Below are 19,619 nucleotides of genomic sequence, written 5' to 3'. Positions count from 1 at the left end.
ATTTATTATCTTAGATAAGAAACCCCTCGTTTAAGTATTCAGATACTGGTGGGATATGTGGTTCTCCCATCTTCCTTAGTATTCATATATTCTAGATTCTTGAAGTAGTGCATATATAAAAGTATTAAAATACTGATTTTATATTATGGAACACACTGTCTCTCTGATCTGAAGATCCCAAATAGCACTAGTAATTGTTTAAAGTGTTCCCCAATGAAATTAAAGTAGATCAGCAGCAGCAAGAAGAGTGTGAGACAAAAGAAAACTGGCAATCACATGATTATTCAGAAATGAAGTTTTGATGTGAAATTTACTTTGGCGTGGAAGTGCCTAGGACTCTTGTTTCACATTTGTGATCGCCAGCAGCCAAGGGACTACCGTATGTAGTGCTGAAGCCCCCATGCCTGTTAAAACATCCTTGCCTACAGTGCTGACTGCTTAGCATTACATTTTAAGACAAAAAGACATGTTCAGTAGCATAGGGTGAAGTGAAGCAGCAAGAGAATCGGAGACTTAATTTGTGGATAAGTGTTTCCAACATAAATGTGAAAGAGGGGTTAAATGTGTAGTTCCTAGGGCAAAAACATGAATGCTCTAAAAACAAAGCAGCTGTCTGACCCAGTGGATTCCTCATATCTGAAAATGTTGTAGCAAATGCTGGATAAACACCTATTGGGGATGATCGAGTATTGGATGGGAGTAAGACAACTCATAGGATCTCTCACACTTTTGTAGGTCTATGAAGTAGAAAAAAACATGGGAGAAAATGTGGGAGGAATAGAGGGTGAAAGTTATTTGATTTTAGCTTGGGTACTCCTACCAGTTTTTATATTTGCTACTATGGTATATTCCACCCAGTAGTTACAAGTTGTAAAATGAGGTAAAAGTGTGGTAAATAATAACTATAGGCAGTCAGCTATTTTTCCATATGCTTGTTTCAGCATTACTTCCAGGTGAAATATACCAGAGAAGCCAATGCATTTCTAAAAAAGGAAATTGTATAACAATTTTTCAATCTTCTATAAGAGATGAGAGACACAACAGATTTGTCAATAAAAGCTTTAGGAATATCTGCACATACACATTTACATTGAAGTTGGTAACACTAGTAAGTTTCATTTCAATACAGATTATGTTAAATAGCGCTTAAATTTCAGACATGGTCATATATATGTTATTTGAAATTCTTTATCTAGATACAGATCTTGATAATGGATCTCTTGATGATAGATGTGCAGCTAGTTTGTCCCGAAACTCATGAAGATAATTATATTGCTGAAAAAAGTAAAGATACATTGAAATATACTGTAGAAAACTAGTTAGCAGAGTAGTCACAATACCAGTAGCAATTATGAATAAAAAAATAATTGCTAAGAACAGTTCTACAACTTTTGAGTAAGGAAGTGTTTGCATTATGAGAATTTTTACCTTTCAGTAAAGCTGCATATAGTGTGAAAAACTATTGCTTTAAAAATCAGAAGGTAGCATTTAGTACACATGAATGTTTTATAAAAATCTGAAAAATCCTTTTTCACTTTCCTGGCAGGAGCAAATTAAAATTAAGAATATTACATGAAGGCCTTCTTTTTGCTAGTGTATTTTACCTCTGGGGTTAAGTAGGGAGGAGAGCGTACTTTCTATAGCAATTAACAATGGTATATTCAAGAAACTGTTTCTTAATTTATGGAAGCCCTAGATTTCTGCTTCTTGGGGTGACATAATCCATCTGGAACAATGTTCATAGTAGTCAATGTTTAAAAAATCAGTAATCTTAACAGATAAGTGAAAAAAGGCCTTAAATAATTTATTTGCAGTTTTAATAGTTTCCCAGAGGATATTCTTATTCTGCCAATAATCTCATTTCTTATCATTACTGGGAAGTGAACATTGTGCACTGCTAGCTGTATCAGCACGGAGATGGCGGAGATGGGAGAGCCTGTTTGCTACAGAGTGCTGAGGTGATCAACTGACAGCCCATATGATGTGGGCTTCATTGTCTCCAGGATAAAAGATGTAACATGCACACACGTGGATATGGTTTTTTTTTTTTTTTAACGTGGATATGTTTGACCATTTGGTTTTGTTTCAGACACCTGAAAACATTTTGAATTTGAAGAATCATTTGATTTTAAGAGGTAAGAAGGGGAATTCTCTGTTTTCAGAACCTGTACAGTGAAGTGGATCCTCTATGGATTGTTTTGAATGATCTTATTTAAGCCCTGAGAATCAGGCTGGTTGGTGAATTTGTCAGTTACTATAATAATTCACATTCATGACTGTTGGGTAGACCCCTGACTCTGGGAAGAGGGACTCAAGTCCAGGAAGCTGCTAAAGGCCAGGACTCTTGTGCCTGATTCCGTGATTGAGTCCTAATGCTGAGACAGGGCACTTGGGAAAGGAAGACAAATTAAGTTTACAAATCCAGAAACAAAGTGAAATCTGCAGAATCTTTCAGGAACATTAATATCTAATAATATTCTTGGGGCACTGCTACTGCAGAGATTTTTAAGTGTTAAGCAGAGAGGAAATGTGTAAGCTGTCACTTGAGTTATCCACAGTAAAGGGTAATTAGCATTGTTTTGTGGGGTGTTTTTCTTTCTTTCTTTCTTTCTTTCTTTCTTTCTTTCTTTCTTTCTTTCTTTCTTTCTTTTTTTTTTTTTTTTTTTGTATTATAGTCATCCATCTGTCTTCGTTGACTATTTTGGTGATATGATGGATCTTTATTAGATCTTTCTGGCCAAGAAACTACCGAGTTTATTGTAATCATCTCATTTGGTAAAATTTTGAAATTCATTCCAAGAACTGAATGGGCAAAAACTGAACAATAGTAGATCTGGCAAGAATAAACTGGAAAAGTTCAGATTTTTCATTATTTTCTTTGAAATACTGTGAATTTCTTCAGTATGTTTATATTTAACATAAATATTAATATATTAATTTAACATGTTTATATTTAAAGATAAATTCTGAACAGGTGATACATGAATAATAGAGTGCTTTGGGTTTTCACTGCCCTTTGGGTGATGAATTCCACTGTGGTGTAACTGCCCCCAGCCCGCCAGCACACAGGAACGGGCAGCCTCCTTACCTTGATCGTCTGTATTGCTCCAGACCCTCGCAGGTCTCTCAGGCTGTCGATAGCTTGCTGTGGTGAAACTGTGTCCGACAGGTAGAGCAGGAGACAAGCTGCTACTAATAGAACATGTTAGGAAAATAGTATATGATTAAATAATGATAGGGTAGAGCATTGTGTATTTATTTTTTTATTTTTTAAAGATTTTATTTATATTCATGAGAGACACACACAGAGAGAGGCAGAGACATAGGCAGAGGGAGAAGCAGGCTCCCTGCGGGTAGAGACTGATGCGGGACTCGATCCTGAGACCCTGGGATCACGTCCTGAGCCGAAGGTGGATGCTCAACCACTGAGCCACCCAGGTGCCCCAGCATTGTATATTTAATTAGACTTCCGCTGGTGCAGAAGATGGAGTTTTGGTGTCAGTGTGCAAAATGAATTAAAAGACATTTAGTAGGTGTTTTTTGACAGTTAAATTATGATTTCAAATGATTATGGTTGGTTGAAGTTTAAACTGGCTTCATTTTAACAGCTTTATTGAGTTCTATTTAATATACCATATAATTCATTCGTTTAAAGTGCACAATCCAGTGGATTTTAGTGTATTCACAGATTGGTGCAGCCATCGCTATAGTCAATTTTAGAACATTTTCATCCCCTCAAAAAGAAATCCTGTCTCCTATTGTCATCTCCCTGCCCCCAATTACCTGCCCTAAGCAACCACTAATCTACCTTCTATGGGTTTGCCTAACCTAGACATTTTATATAAGTGCAATCATATGTGGGCTTTTGGGATTGGCTTCTTTGCATAATGTGTTCAAGACTCACCTATTATGGCATGTAACTACTTCATTCCTTCTTATAGAGAAATAATATTCCATCATATGGATATACATTTTGTTTATCCATTGTCAGTTGATGGGCATTGGGTTAGTTCCATTTTTTGGGCTATTGTGAGTAATGCTGCTATAAATGTCCACGTACAAGATTTTGTGTTTTCATTTGTTTTGGGCATATATAACTAGCAGTGGAATTGCTGAGTCCTGTGGTGACTCTATGTTTACCTGTTTGAAGAAGTACTGCCAGATTTTTTTCAGAGCAGCTGCACCATTTTACATTCTCTTCAGCAGTGTATGAAAGTCCCAATTTCTCCACATCCCAATGCATATTTTCCATTTTTTTGGATAATGGGCATCCTAATGGATATCAAGTGGTATCTCATTGTGGTTTTGATTTGCATTTCCTTGATGACTAATGATGTTAGGCATTTTTCATGTCCTTAGTGGTCATTAGTATATTTTGTTTGGAGAAATATCATTCAGATCCTTTGCCTATTTTTATTTTTATTTTTTTAAAATTTTATTTATTTATGATAGTCACACACACAGAGAGAGAGAGAGAGAGAGAGAGGCAGAGACATAGGCAGAGGGAGAAGCAGGCTCCATGCACCGGGAGCCCGATGTGGGATTCGATCCCGGGTCTCCAGGATCGCGCCCTGGGCCAAAGGCAGGCGCTAAACCGCTACACCACCCAGGGATCCCCTTTGCCTATTTTTAAATTGGGTTTTCTTTTTATTATTGAGTTGTAAGAGTTCTTATATATTCTAGGAAGTCCCTTATCAGATATATGGTTTGCAAATATTTTTCTTCACTCTGTAAGTTGTCTTCATTTTGATAGTGTCCTTAGAAGCATAAAAGTTAAAAAAAAAAAGTTAAAAAAAAAAAAAAAAGAAGCATAAAAGTTTTTAATACTGTTCAACATTAATTAAAAGGAATAACTGTTTCTCCAGTATGGCAGTTTGTTAGCTACTTTTTTTTTTTCTAACACATTTTTTAAAAAAAGTGAACAGGGATCCCTGGGTGGCGCAGCGGTTTGGCGCCTGCCTTTGGCCCAGGGCACGATCCTGGAGACCCAGGATCGAATCCCACATCAGGCTCCCGGTGCATGGAGCCTGTTTCTCCCTCTGCCTATGTCTCTGCCTCTCTCTCTCTCTCTCTGTGACTATCATAAATAAATAAAATAAAAATTAAAAAAAAAAAAGTGAACAGTAATTGCATGAAGTAATTATAATTAACTTCGGTTTTCGTACTTATGATGGATATTATTTAGAATTTGCTGTCAGTATCATAACAACTGCATAGGGAAAACATTAGAAAACACAACACAATGCAAGAATGCAGGTGCTAAGACTTAGAAATAATGTTTTGCAGAAACCTCAAAACAATGTTGAAAATACCTCCCATTCTGCACTCTGGCTTTCTAGAGAATACCAAATTAAGGGCCTTACATAATTCTTTAGGTCTTAGCAGACTTATATTGTGTTTTGTCTCATTTTAACACAAGGTGAGCATACAGCCCAGAAACAGGATACTTTCACCTACTTTGAGGATAAAAAAAGAAAAAAAATACTGAGTAATGAAAATACATTTCTTACCAAGGCAAGATCTCCCAAGTCCTCCATAACAGCTGAAAGGGAAGCACAGTTTTGAATATTATACATTTTCCTTCCACCTCACTAATTAGAACTAAAGACTTGCTTTTTCTGCCTTCTATTTCTAAACCGAATAGTGCCTACTAGCACAATGCCTGGCATGCAGAGGTTAATAAATATTTTTAAATGAATCAAGAGCAAAGCATGCTTATTTATTTGTTGGTACTCTGAACACTTCTGTCAATGTAGATAGGGCCTTTTTTGACCTTTTTAAATACCGGGATCCACCTATGAGAAAGAGGGACATGTTACTAAATAGAAACTAGATTATTTTGACCAACTGCCAGTTTATTTTCCTCTGTCTCCATAAAACCTTAGTGGTTATGGAACAAGTCTGTATGACAACTCTTCATTTATCTAAAAAGAATACAGAGGTGGCGTGTTACAGAGGTTGAGAACCTGGGTTCTGGAGCCCCGCTGCCTGGGGCTGAGTGGTGCATCTGTCAGTCTGACATGTGTGAACCTAAGAAGTTATTTAACCTCTCTGGGCCTCAGCCTTTTTATCTGTAAGATGGTGACAGCCACAGTACCTGCATCCTGGTTAGAACCGAATGAGATAACTAATGTTTGTAAAGGCCTTACAATGGAGCTCAGCACAGGGTAAGAAGTCAATGAATGTTAGTCTGGCCTTCTGAAGAAATCAGCAGTTGTGCAGAATTGGATTTTCCAGAAAAAAAAATCATGATGAAACCTCAAAGCACAAAACCATTCATTCTAATTTCTTTCAGAGATGCTTAAAAAATGTTTTACGAGATTCCTAACTTTCCTAGGGGGTATACTGAACCTACTAGCGTGGTGCTGATGACTTCTCAGGAACATGAATTGCTGCGGTGTCCTGTAGATGAGGCAGCAGATACGCGTCTTGGGAGAGGATATGAGACAGAGGGCCAAATAGGTACTGACTCCCAGAATATTCATGAGGTTGCTTTCTACAAAGTGTCCTGATATAGGGCTGTTTTCAGAGATGAGGGTTTACCCCAGAAAGGTAGGAGGCAGAACACATCAGTGGTTTTCTACAGGATGAATACTGCTTCATACCTATACCTTTATGCTTCTTCCTTTGATTCCTGCTCATCCTTCAAAACCCAGCTCCAATTGCCTTTTCTGACCTGCCTTTGTGCCCTCCACAGAAGCCATGTCCTTTGTGCTGCCTTGTGTACTCCCTGTGCGAGTCTTTCTGCACTCACATGGCAGGGCTGTTGGCCCGGGCTCCGTGAAGGGGGGACTGTGCCCCACGGTGCATACTTTGTATTCATAGTGTTTGGTACATAATGGGTATTGTGGGTTGAATCATATCCCCATAAAGATATGTTGAAGTCCTAATCCCTCATGCTGTGAATATGACCTTATCTGGAAGTAGGGTCTTGGCAGATGTAATCAAATGACGATGAGGTCGCTGGGGTGGGCCCTGATCCAGTATGACTGGTGTTCTTCCAAGAGGAAATACCCCAAGAAGACACAGCAACACAAAGAGAATCATGTGAGGCAGAGGCAGAGGTTGGAGTGATGCAGCTGTGAGCCAAGGAATGCCAACGAGTGACAGCCACCACCGAAGCTAGGAAGAGGCAAGAAAGGGTCCTATCAGAGTCTCCGAGGGAACACGGTCCTGTTGACACCTTGATTTTGGACTTAACAAGCTTCAGAAGTGGGGGAGAGTAAGTTTTTGTTGTTCTAAGCTTTGTAGTACTTTTTACAACAGCATAGTACAGCAGGCAAGCAGTGTTTGCTGATTTTATAAAGGAACAAAAATGCGGAGAGAGAATCAGCGAGACAGTGCTGGTAGACAACAAACTCAGTTTTTGAGGGATAAACCCTAGAGCCATCTAGCAATGTGAGCACTCAAAGATGGCAGAATGGATAGAAGATTATTTTTATCCCAATGTTAGTTACTGTAAGATATCGTGGAAAGCTCTACTACGATGGAAATTTCTAGTCATCAGATGCTTTATTTTATGGGAGCCAGAAGCATTCTGCGTAAGCAAGGCTGCCCGACCATCCTTCTTTCTTTTTTCTTTTTTTTCTTTTTTTTTTTCAACCATCTTTCCATCCTGTTTGTATTCTGTTAAAAAATCAGACAGCTTTGGTGTGCTAGAACCTGCTTCAGTAGACTTTGTTAAATTTCACTAATCTGAGCTAATTTGAGCTGTGGAAACTTCAGTCAAGTCTGTTTTCAAAGATTTATTAAAAAAAAAATCAGAACGGATTTGAAAGATGGGTCCAAAAATTGGAAATTATTTTTCACGAGCTACATGTAATTATTTAATGCTATTTTACTTAGACCTATTAGAAAATTTAGTATAGACAACTTTATCCTAGAATTATGCTGTTATAATTAGCAAAGCAATTAGTAATTGCTTACAATCACAGATTATGCTTTTCTCTAGAGGAAGGTTGGAAACTGTAGAATGTAGGATGCTTTCTAGTTCTTTATTCCCTATTCTCCAGGCTATAGCCCTCTGTACATTAGAGTTTAGTTCGGCCACAGTGTGTGTCCCCAAAGACCCTTGTACTAGTTGGTTTGCCTTCAGAATGGGAACTGTTGGCATGAGGCCCTGGAGCTCTAGGTTGAAGGAGAGCAGCTTGGCTGGGCTTGCCCTTTCCCTAGGTGCCCTGAGATTAACTGGTTATTTGGTATAGTCTGCATACTTTCTAGTTCAAAGCAATGACTTTAGGGCTTTTGAGGTATCAAACTATTTAATACTCTATCTTGTTCCAGAAAGGATTAAGGAGTTTATCAGGATACAGAAAGTACAAGCAGCACAGAGAAGGACTAGTTTGCTCCCTATGGCTGGCTCTCCTCTGCTGTCTCACTTCTGACAGAGCAGATCTACTGTATTATCCACAGCACCACTTCCCATCTTTGTACTGCTACTGTCTACTGCTGATTGTCACTCCCTTTTTCCTTTCTCCAAGCTACTTTTTTTTTTTTTTTCCCTTCTCTCCTCCTTTTTTCCCCCTTTGGCCCATTTTATTTTGTTTTAAACTTCCATACCAGCAGCTTGTGCACAGCCATTGACGAACAATGAGAGTTCCTTTTTCATTTTGGTGGCAAATTCATATCATCAAATATAATCTTCATATATTTAAGATTTCATATTTTTAAGATTGCTCATAGCTTATGAATGATCCCTTTGCAAATTTTTAAAATACTTTTTTTTTTTTTGCTGTTAGAAGCAACTAAGCAACTGAAAAGCTGACCAATGAGTAAGGCTATTATAAGAATGATACCCTACCTTTTGGGAGTAGGAGGGTCCCCAAAATTATAAGTAAAGGTCTAAGGCAAAAGGAAAGAATAAAAAGCCTGTAAGCCTGTTCTATAACTTTTCAGATCTACTCATTTATTGTCCTTACTCATCAAAAGTAACAATAGCAAATATCTGAGTGCTTGCCTTGTAGCAGACATTGTGCTAGAACTTTTCATGCCTTATCTCCTTTTAATCCTTACACCAAACTATAAGGTGGGCAATAACTGAGTAAGGATGGAATAGGTAGAAAAATCATTCTGACTATGCCATTCTCCTCATGTCATGTACAGAGAAAAGAAAAACGTACTGTATTAAGGTTTTTCGGTTATTTTTAAGGCAGATTGCAAGTTCCTCCATTATTTCACAGCAGCTGGCTATGTCAGGAGTCCCTCCATCTGGGATTGGATGATGATGAGTGATAATTCCGTACTGATGGTAGAGGTCCAAAAGGTTTGGGACTCTGTATTTTGACAGTTCTCCTCTGGTGCAGAAAACAAATATGTCTTGTATACCATAGCTTTTTAGTTCTTCTGCCAATAGACCAAGATACAGATGTACATGTACAAAATATTACAAATTTAATACAATCAAGACAGAGAATGTGGTGGTAAATTTCTTAAGCCAAACTAAGTAGATAACACATGATAATCTATAAATTTGAAATACTTATTGATAATCTAAAGCAATATTGATTTGTCTTCAAAGTAGGGTAAAAATCAAGCTACTAAGCACAAAATAGAAATTAAAAACGTGAACCAAAAGGTGATTAAAATTAAGCCTGACTTAATAATTCAAAATGCTTTTAACTGAATTTTAAGATGAGTCAACTATATTGCTGTTCTTGAAGAAAATCCATTTTCAGTACAACTTTAAAAATAAAATTCAAAACATCTAATATTTCAAAATAAGCCCTTGTGAAGAAATAATAGCACATTATCCCCCCCTGTTTTCTTCTCACAAAATCCATGTTTGCCACTTTCCTCACTCTGCCGTTTTGTTTTATCCTAAGCCTTGTATATAAAAACTCCAGTATGCCCATGGTGCCTGAACTCATGTTCTCCTTTCTATTTATATTGTGTTACACCATAATGCTTTTAATTTTATGGCCAAGGTCTCTAGGAAATAGAACGTTAACTGTTTTAGAATAAAGTGACTTAGCTAATTTCAGTATAATGAATATGAACCAAGCAGTAGTGCTATGGGCCATTCTATACACTGGAACATTCTTATGGCGATACTCACTGTAGAGTATTAGGTTCAAAATGAATAACTAATTTGGGCTGATCTCAGCCTCCTCTCTCTCTCTCCCTGCCTTCTAAATCCGGGGACATTTAACTAAGCGCCTTTTATCATGAACCTCCAGATACATACTTGAAATGTGGCTAGTCCAAATTGAGATGTACTGTAAGTGTAAAATACATATCTGTTCTCAGAGATTAAGAACAAAACCCCTGTATTTTATTAATAATTTGTTTTATGATTAAGACCATTGAAAGGATACTATGTAGGCTATATTAGGTTAAATAAACTATATCAAGTTAATTTGACCTGTTTTTACTTTTTTTAATATGGCTATTAGAAAATATAAAGTTACATACAAGGCTTCTATTTCTGGCTCCCATCATATTTCTGTTGGACAGTGCTGCTTTAGATAATACTATTATTTTTTGTACTTCTAAGAGCATTAAACCTGAAGTCAGCATACTTAACCATTTTTAAGAGTAAGTAATTTTCTATCTGCCTCTTGCACACATTGGATAATTTCTATTATACAGTGGCTTTCAAACTTTTCTAGAAAGGACTCTGAGGAGGGAACCACGGGGGGTGATGCAGGGAGATTCTAGGTCTCTCCTATCAGATTGTTGTCTTTTATACATTGGAAAACAGAAGGTTTGGCAAAATACTGGAAACGCTTTTTATAGAAAATACTAAATGAATAGGGCTTTCCAAAATGTACACGATTGGTTCTTGAGCCAGTGATTGTCATTATATTTTGGTTATGACTTAAATGTTCTCCAAATGAAAACTTCCTATCATGGCAGGTATCTCTAAATCAAAGAATCTTTACAAATACTGTAAGACTCAACTAACCTATTAGCCTCTGTAAGTCTTTTTTGGTAGGTAAGGAATAAATTAGAGAAAGCAAATTAATAAATTGATATTCCAAAACAAGCAGGAAAAAATTTTAGGATTTAAGAAATTTATAATGGTCAGAATCAAGATGTGTGTGTATGTGTGCGCGCATGTGTATATTAATTTATTTATATTTATTTTGGTGTATTATAAGGACATAGGTAGGACTATTAGCTTTGAAATATTCCAGGCCAACCAAGGTACAATGTTTTGAAAATCCAAGTTTTTTAGCACCGTGCAATATGTAAATTTCAAAATGGGGTGGGATATTAGGATATTTTGGGATTATTAGACTTGAGGCTACAGTGGTATAAGCATCCTTGAGCTTGTGAAAATGAAACCCTACTTCATCTTTCCCACCTAGATGTTGGCTCTAAATTTTCTACCCAGGATGTTCAATTTCACTACTCCTGGGTTCTCAGCTCAGGCTTAATTTCTAGGATCACAATCGAGTCTGGAAAGGATAGTATGCTCAAAGATCTGGGCAGTGAAATGGCAGTTTTCTATTAATGTATTTACCACCCTCCAACTTAGACATTTTAAACTCAAATGGAATTTCTATGTATAACTACAACAATCAGTGAAAGGCAATGCTATGTTTAGTAAACAAGGAGTTAGTTCTCTGTGCCCTTCGCAAAGACATCTTTGCATAGTAGAGTAAGTCTATAGTTTGAAACTATGAAATAACATTCATTTGGTATGCTGAACAGAGACTAACATTGTTCTTTTTGACAACGAGATTTTCAGTGTTATTAGGAAAAGCTATTAATATGGTTGTTTCATGTTATACCTACCTGTATCTTTTTGGATATTTCTTCTAACATTTTTAAATTTACAACCTACAAGCAGTAATAAGGCAAGTGAAAAAGTCAGTGTTTGGTCACATATAACAAATATATTTAAACACATACACAGCTACTTTATAAAGTCATACCTATATGATCATTTATGTTTCAATTTCATTTTGAATGTGGATTTCAATTTCTTATATTCTTAGGAATATAACTGTAGGGATTCCTAGAACCCCAGCTAAGGAACTTCCAATCCAAAGATTCTTTATTCTGTGTCGTCTCTGTAACAAGTACCTGCCAGTTGTCCTCAGCCTCACCCTGTATCTCAGTGTTTACATTTTATTAAGGTAGGTAAACCAGAAATGCAGAATTGTGAATGAGTTTGGATGGGCTGAAGAGTGATCTGTGGCCTTTTAGCTAGAGCCCACACAAGGGCTTCCACTACTGAGTTCCCTAGGGTGATGATCTGTGAAATTCTTGTATTGCTCAGTACAATGATTTATTAACTGACAAAAAAAAAATTATCCTAAGTATATCAATAGGAAGCCAACTGTAGTCTTACCTACCTGGAAGAGCACATAAACCAAGAAACTGAGAACAATTCACTTGTGACAGGGGTAGCCTGAAAAGAATAAAACTTGAAGTTTAGTTCAGTTTTTAAGTTATAAATGGAAACTCAATTTAACAAATCTGTGCTTGGCACTGAACAAGGGTGTTTTAAAGTTTTATCATAGTCACAAAACAAAAATGCATATGCAAATAGCAATATGTTGTTCACAAAAAGGACCAGAAAGATTGGAAGTTTTATTTATTTATTTTTAAAGAATTTATTTATTTATTCATGAGAGAGAGAGAGAGGCAGAGACACAGGCAGAGGGAGAAGCAGACTCCATGCAGGGAGCCCAATGTGGGACTCGATCCTGGGACTCCAAGATCACTCCCTGGGCCGAAGGCAGGCGCCAAACCACTGAGGCATCCAGGGATCTCCAGATTGGAAGTTTTAAAACAGGGACTTATCATTTGCTTTGTCACATGTCACAATTTTATTTCCTTCCTTCCTTTTCTTTTTTCTTTTTTCTCCTTTTCTTTTCTTTTCTTTTCTTTTTTCTTTCTTTTCTTTCATTTGGGATGCCTCGGTGGCTCAGTGGTTGAGCATATGCCTTGGGCTCAGGGTAATCTCCAGGGGTCCTGAGATGGAGTTCCACATCAGGTTCCCTGCAGGGAGCCTACTTCCTCCCTCTGTCTATGTCCCTGCCTCTCTCTGTGTGTCTCTCATGAATCAATAAATAAAATCTTAAAAGAAAAAAGATTTGTTTATTTGAGAGAGAGAGAGTGTGTGTGCAAGAGCACACGAGTGGAGGTGGGGTGGGGTGGGTTGGTAGGGAGAGGGACAAGCAGACTCCCACTAAGTGTGGAGCCCAACTCATCTCATGATCTCTGAAATCAAGAGTTGGACGCTTAACCAACTGAGCCACCCAGGCACCTCTGGTAATTTAAATTTACCCTAAAAATAATAATGCCTAGATTGCCTACAGCTAGTATAAAGCATACTGAAGTTACCCTGTGGTATGTTATCTGAAATGGTTTGTATTTGTTATCTTGGGGAATAAGCCAGAAAATGACCTTCTGATGGTTTTATCCCCAGGATTCATTCTATATTACTATTTTAAGATTTCTTTGTAGGACTTCCTTAAGCAGATATAATATCATATGATAAAAACCACAGGTCATTCTTTGTTGTAATAGATTTTGGTTAAGATAAAATAATTTCAAGAAATCATATTCTCAGTTTGCAGTACTCAGGGACAAAGCAGGTAGAAGCCAAAGAGGAGTTTAGAGGAAAACAGAGGGCATCATATAAATACCATATGACTTTGGGAATTAGATGAGTTTTTGAGTTTTAAAGAGGGGTATAAGGAGAAAGGAAAGGTAATTGCTATTTGATGGCAGAACAAAAAGACCTTTAGGGATAACATACTCTTTTCCCCTTCCTATTGTTGGGGTTTTCTTAGAGATTATTACATTTACAGGGATAAGGGAAAGCATTGATTGTTGTAGAGATTCTGGTGTAACAATAAGTCACTGTCAAGATTTGGAAATTGAATGTATATAGAAACATTTCTTTTTGCTCTTATATCTATAGTAATGTGGCTTTTATCTTAAGCAGGGTCTGCTAATAGATGCATTATTGTGGCAAGTAGTTCTAGGATTGGACTAAATGATAAACAATTAAATATCTCATCCTATGTTTGGTAAATGATTCTTTTGTCATAAAAGAATAAATAGGCTTTGGTCCTAATAGGAGATAGTCTGATCCTATCTCAACTCCTTACTTATTTGTCTCTATATGGTTTTCTAACATAAAGAATGACTTCCTTCTCTGCCTGCATCCCCCCAAAAGAGAGCCTTATTCTATCATAGATAGTAAATAATAGGGTTAGAGGATCCCTTAAAGATTAGAATTACACAATCAGCAGAAGAGAATCAATAAATATTTTCAATACGCAGACTATGGATCTACATGCGTTATGATGTACGCAACAAATAATTAGGTCATCATTGATCAGAAGTGTTAACCTACCAGGATATCTGAATTGGAGTCTGTTCATCTTCAATAGGCTCTTCGTCTGATGAGTCAAACTCACTTGTTTGCAATGAACTAGGCTTCAAAAGAAATCAGTTATGTTAAATAAATGTAAAGAAGAATATTTACATATAAGCTGATTCTCGCTTAAACACACACTGAACGCATATGTGCAATTTATTCAATCTGGAATATCAGAGTGATCAGCAATATCAATAATAAATTATTGATTCTTACTGTCCTATTAATAATTACAGTGCTCTGCAGTGGAAAGAGTTGGATTGGGAACAAACCAGGATTCTGGTCTTGGCTCTGCCATTTACTGTATAATCTCAGACAAGCAACTTCAGTTTATTCTGGGTCTCAGTTTTTTACAACCGTAAAGTGAGGAGATCTATTCATTCATTCATTCATTCACAAACATTTCCTGAACACCTTCATTTGCCAAGCTCTGGAGATCCATAAAATAAATAGCTTCAGTAGAGTTGGAGAGATGTGTGCATAGGTTATAAAAAAAGAAAGTGCTAAAATGGAAGCATAAACTACATTTTTAGAGCCGGAAAGGAGTGACTGCTTAGAGAGCTGGAGAACGCTTCAGAGGAGAGACATTAGCTGGATTTTGAAGGATGAGCAGGAGGTTTTTAGGCAGATAGGGAAGAAATTAAGGCAATAAAGGCAAAAGGAGAAAGGTTTTGTTTTCAGGAACTGTGATATCAGAGCAGGGGAGATGAAGCCAGAGAAGTAGTTTACCTACCCCATTTCTCAAAAAATAAGCCCAACAGCCCAGCAGCTTGGTTGATGGGGAGAGGACAGACAGGAGATCATGCCCTCAACTTTGTGAGTCATTGGACTAGAGAGACTGAGATGGACTTTGTGTAATGATCTAAGGAGTTGGAACTCAATCCTGTAGGCGTAATTTCTACATGACTGATAGTTGTTTTATAGGACCAATAAAATATACATCTTTCTTCTTGCTTCCTGGTTGGAACCTACTGAGAGATAAAACAGTGGAGAGGCAAATGGAGATCAATATGTTAATTTCATTGCTGAGTATCAAAGGGAAGGTGTGGCTTTAAAGCTGTGGTCAAGTGGCCAGTCAGTTCTTCACTCCAGAATTGGACTTATCCATCCAGTCATGGGCAGCAATGGATAACCCAGGGCTCCTGTGTTGCAGAGAATACTCTCTCTGCAGAGAGAAGAAAGGGTTCAGCTACTTGTATTCAGCTCCTCCCAAACTGGGGGGATCAGATCTCTCTGTCCCTTCTGGGAACAGGTGGAGAAAGAGGCCAGGAGTGAAGGACAGCTGATGCTCCTCCACATGGAAACGTGGGGATTAGCAAGGGTAACCAGCCAATGTTCTTTCTAGCTCTGAAGCTATAGTCTATAATGGTCTTGTCTGTTACTACAAGATCACATTACAGAGCCATTTAGGCTAAGGATGTGAGTTGCTTTGGATGATTATTATTATCAGCTCAAATGAAGGCCCTTTAATATTCAATAGGTTGTCAACCCTGGCGGCAGGCGATTGAGTCAGGGAGCCTCAGCATCTTGCGTCTGGTTTTTTCCTTTCTCTTTAAATCAGCTTTGACGATCCAAGATTTTCAGTGTGGCTTCTTTACTCAGGCTCTTCCAGCCATGCTCACAGATCCTAAACACGGTGAGACGTTTCCGCTCCCCCGGCCCCAGGGATTCCGAACCCCCGGAAGGGACGCAGTGCCAGTTGGCCCCGGGGGATGGTGACGCACCCACAATCGGGGGTGGGCAATGGTCTTCTGCGAAGTTCTCCCCGTGTGCGGTGAGGACCGCTCGCCCGCGGGGCATCCTCGGGCATCCCTCGGGGCTGGGTATCGGGCAGACTGACGCATCGAGACACCTGAGCTCTCCATGCCTCCGTCTCTTCCGTAAAACGGGATTCAGCCCTCCCTGGCAGGGCTGCCGGGGGGCCTAGGAGACTCCTCGGGCGGCAGTCCCCGGCCTGTGCGCAACAGGTGCACGGCGGCTGTCCGTCCTCCCCTGGACCCCACCGACCCTCCTCCTGCTCCGTCATCGCTCTCCCCGCTCCGGGGAAGCGCCACCTCCCCGACCCAGGACGGTTACAGCGCGAGTCCGGCCACGACCAGGCCTGGACTGGCCCCAGGCCCAAGAGCTGGCCTCGGGGCCGCCTGCGTCTCAGTGGCATCGCTCGTCCACGCCTCGGCCCGACTCACCGGCTTCATCGCGGGCCGCACCAAGTCGTGAGCCGCGGCCGCCAGGCTCCCGCAGCCCCCGCTCCCCCGCCGCTGCCCCGCGCCCAGCCCGCCTCTTCGCTCAGCTCATTGGTGCAGCCTTCCGTGGGGCGGGGCGCGGCGTCTTCCCGGGACCAATCAGACCCCGACGCTGTGTCTTCCTCCGCCCCCGAGCGCCCTGGCGCCGCCTTTAACCGCCCATTGGTTTTTCGGGGCCTTTGAAAGATGCGCGGGAGGAGGGTCCTGCTGAGCGTTGATTGGCTGGGAGGGCGCCGTCCTCCGGCCCGTGGGGAGCGGCGGGCCGGCGGGAAGCCGGGAGCCCAGAAAGCATCTGAAGGCAGCCCCTACATTTTGGGGTCGCTGGAAAGCCTTACTTTCTCGTGACAGGATTCCAGAGGGGCACCAGGGTAGGGAATTTTGTTTCTTAAAAATTTGAAATTTCAAGGGCACAGGGGGAAGCACTGTCCTGGAGCATCTCATGAAAACGCTCCACACTCCCATAAACTTTATACCTGCGGTCATATCTGGTCATATAAATATACGATGGACGCGACTAAAAATCCAGAATATAAGCATAGCTTGTATGTTTGGTATTTTATTTACCATTCGAGGATCTAGACAGGTTAGGTCGTAGATCCACTTTCGTGTTCACTAAATGTGAATGCAATGGTATTGTGTGAAAGGAAGTCTCCAGATGGTTTTAAGTGCTCGTGTTTTTACATAATCGGCTATATTCTTTAAAAACTGTGTTTGATTACCCTCTGCCCGATTCTCCGGTCCCCAGTTAGCTGTCCATGGGGTAGGAACTCATCATGAGCAATATTACCTGCAGATCTGCAGAATATGTGGGAACATCAGCTCCCTGACTCATGTTGTGAAAACCCGTGGGTATAGAGCTATTAGGGGAAATTCTTTAGTAAAGAAGATAGCATAATTTGACTTTGGGTCTGTATTAGGGTTCACCAGAGAAACAATCAAATAAAGAGATTTATTTTAAGGAAGCGGTTCTCCCAGTTGTGTGAGTCTGGCAAGTCCACAAAGTCTGACCGGGAGCCTAAGGGGCTGGAGACTCAGGAAGGAGTTGCAGTTGCAGTTCAAAGGCAGTCTGCTTTAGAACCGGGGCTGGCAGATTTTGCAGATGAAGTCCAAAGGCAGACTGCTGCAGAATGCTCTCTTGTCCTTTGTTCTATTCAAACCTTCAACTGATTGAATGGGGCCCACCCATATTATAGAGGGCAGTCTGCTTCACTCAGAGTCCACCAATTTAAATATTAATCTCATCCAAAAGCACCTTCACAGAAACATTCCAAAATAATGTTTGACCAAATATCTGGGTGCAATAGCCCAGCTAAGTTGACATATAAAATTAGGCAGCATCGACATGTTGGACTTGATTTATTGATTGGTTGATTGATTCAGAAAATATTTATTGAGCACCACTTGTGTCTGAGGTACTATTCAAGATGCTGGGAGTGAACTCGAGTGAATTAACCAAAGTCTCCACCTTTATGGGGCTCACTTGCTATTGGGGAAGAGAATTAGGTAGTAATATTGCTGTGAAGAAAAATTAAAATAGAGCCTGATGAAGATACTATTCTAGATAGAAAAGTCAAGGAAGGCACCTTTGAGTAAATGTCATTTGAGGCATCCAAATGAAAAGAGAGTGAACCATTTGAATATTAGTCTGTCTAAAATGTAAAGAGGTGCAAAGGCCCTGAGGTAGGAATGTGTTAGATTGTTCAAGGAACAGCAAGGAGGCCAGTTTGGGAGAAACTGAATGAGGTAGAGAGTGGTAGGAAGTAAAGCAGGGACTTGTGGGAGGCTTAGGAGCTTCTTTTCTAAAGGATTCAAGAAAGGGTTTAAAGAAAGATTGAGACCTGGGCTCCGCGTAAGTCCCCTGTGGTAGATATTCAATTCTTTCTCATTCTTTAACTTTCACCTTCTTTCCCCTTTTGCCAACATTGTCTTCACAGATCTCTTTAAACTTCAGCATCAGGGGTCTCTTCCATTTCCTCAGAACATACCCTCCTCCTCGGAATGAATGAAGTCCCAGCTCCTTCGAGTATTTTATAATTTCTGCCACTTCTGGGCTCAGCTGGATGTGAACACAGAATCAATCTGTTCTAGCTCCTGCTGATTCTGCGGAGTGGGGACAATGAGCTGTAGTCTCATGGTAGAAAGGGGGTGGAGGACTGAGGGTAAACTGGGAGCATTTCAGCTTCTGCTCTCTCCATCAGCAGGGCTGTCAGGCTTTGTCTTTGCCTAAAGACAAACACATCTCACTTCTATGATGTAGTTTTTTGTTTGTTTTTGTCTAGTCCCAGGGTTAGCAAACTGCGGCCAATGGACCAAATCCCACAGGCCTGTTTTTGTAAAGTTTTGTTGGAATACAGCTACACTCAATTGTGTAAGTATTGCCTGTATAATTTTGCACTACCGGACTGAGTAACTGCACCAGGTGCTGTGTGGCCTGCAGATCCTAAGATATTTACTGTCTGGCCCTTTACAGAAAATGCTCACCCCTAGTATATAGTCTATGAGGGAAATGTATATTGTTCTAATACCATGATTTTAAGTCTACTTCTTGCAAAATAGGCGTCCTAGTCTTATTATGCAAAAAGATGTTCTCTGCTTGGTGTGGTACCTTTCTTATGGAGGGTCCCACATAAAATGGCAAGGCTTTTTGCTGAGCTGTCTGGCTAAATGGCATCACAGTAACCTATTTTCTCTCTAATCCCCAAGATTCTTCCCTGAGTTCAGCCTGCTACACCTGCAGTCCTCAGTTAATTTTTTAGTGTATGACTTCACAGCTGTTAACAGGAATGTATGTGGTCAACACAACGTGGGAGATTTATCCAAACTACCAGAAGGAAAAGTGTTAACACACGTCCATAGACAGATGAGTATTTTGAAAGATACTCAAAGAGAAGTGAAACATGGTTACTATTGGTAGTCCCACTTGGGTGTATGCTTTACAACTAGATCCGTATTTTAAAGATATTTTAGTATTATTATTTTTAATTTATTCAGAGGCAGAGAGAGAGAGAGGCAGGCAGAGAGGCAGAGGGAGAGGC

At 39.6% G+C, this 19,619-nt stretch overlaps 1 protein-coding gene across 5 annotated transcripts in view; it reads right to left on the bottom strand.

The window, feature by feature from the left end:
• CDKN3 (cyclin dependent kinase inhibitor 3) overlaps positions 1-16,685 on the bottom strand; it is a 33,496-nt gene extending 16,811 nt beyond the window's left edge. Inside the window, exons 1-8 of one of the 5 annotated variants that reach the window (XM_077909345.1) lie at positions 16,528-16,684; positions 14,318-14,400; positions 12,303-12,358; positions 11,740-11,784; positions 9,120-9,342; positions 5,511-5,542; positions 3,089-3,189; positions 1,046-1,275 (exon numbers count right to left, since the gene is read on the bottom strand). In XM_077909345.1, coding sequence (XP_077765471.1) covers positions 1,189-1,275; positions 3,089-3,189; positions 5,511-5,542; positions 9,120-9,342; positions 11,740-11,784; positions 12,303-12,358; positions 14,318-14,400; positions 16,528-16,536 — 636 coding nt within the window. In that variant the 5' untranslated portion in view covers positions 16,537-16,684 and the 3' untranslated portion in view covers positions 1,046-1,188. Of the gene's footprint in view, positions 1-1,045; positions 1,276-3,088; positions 3,193-5,510; positions 5,543-9,119; positions 9,343-11,739; positions 11,785-12,302; positions 12,359-14,317; positions 14,401-16,527 lie in introns of those variants that run through there. The other 4 variants (XM_077909344.1, XM_077909343.1, XM_077909342.1 and 1 more) reach the window with 4 other exon arrangements.
• Between the last annotated feature and the right edge of the window lie 2,934 nt (positions 16,686-19,619).

This window comes from Canis aureus, chromosome 9, assembly GCF_053574225.1.
Source record: "Canis aureus isolate CA01 chromosome 9, VMU_Caureus_v.1.0, whole genome shotgun sequence".
Lineage (NCBI taxonomy): Eukaryota > Metazoa > Chordata > Mammalia > Carnivora > Canidae > Canis > Canis aureus.
Note: the sequence above shows the minus strand (reverse complement) of the source record. Positions and strands in the feature narration are given on the sequence as shown.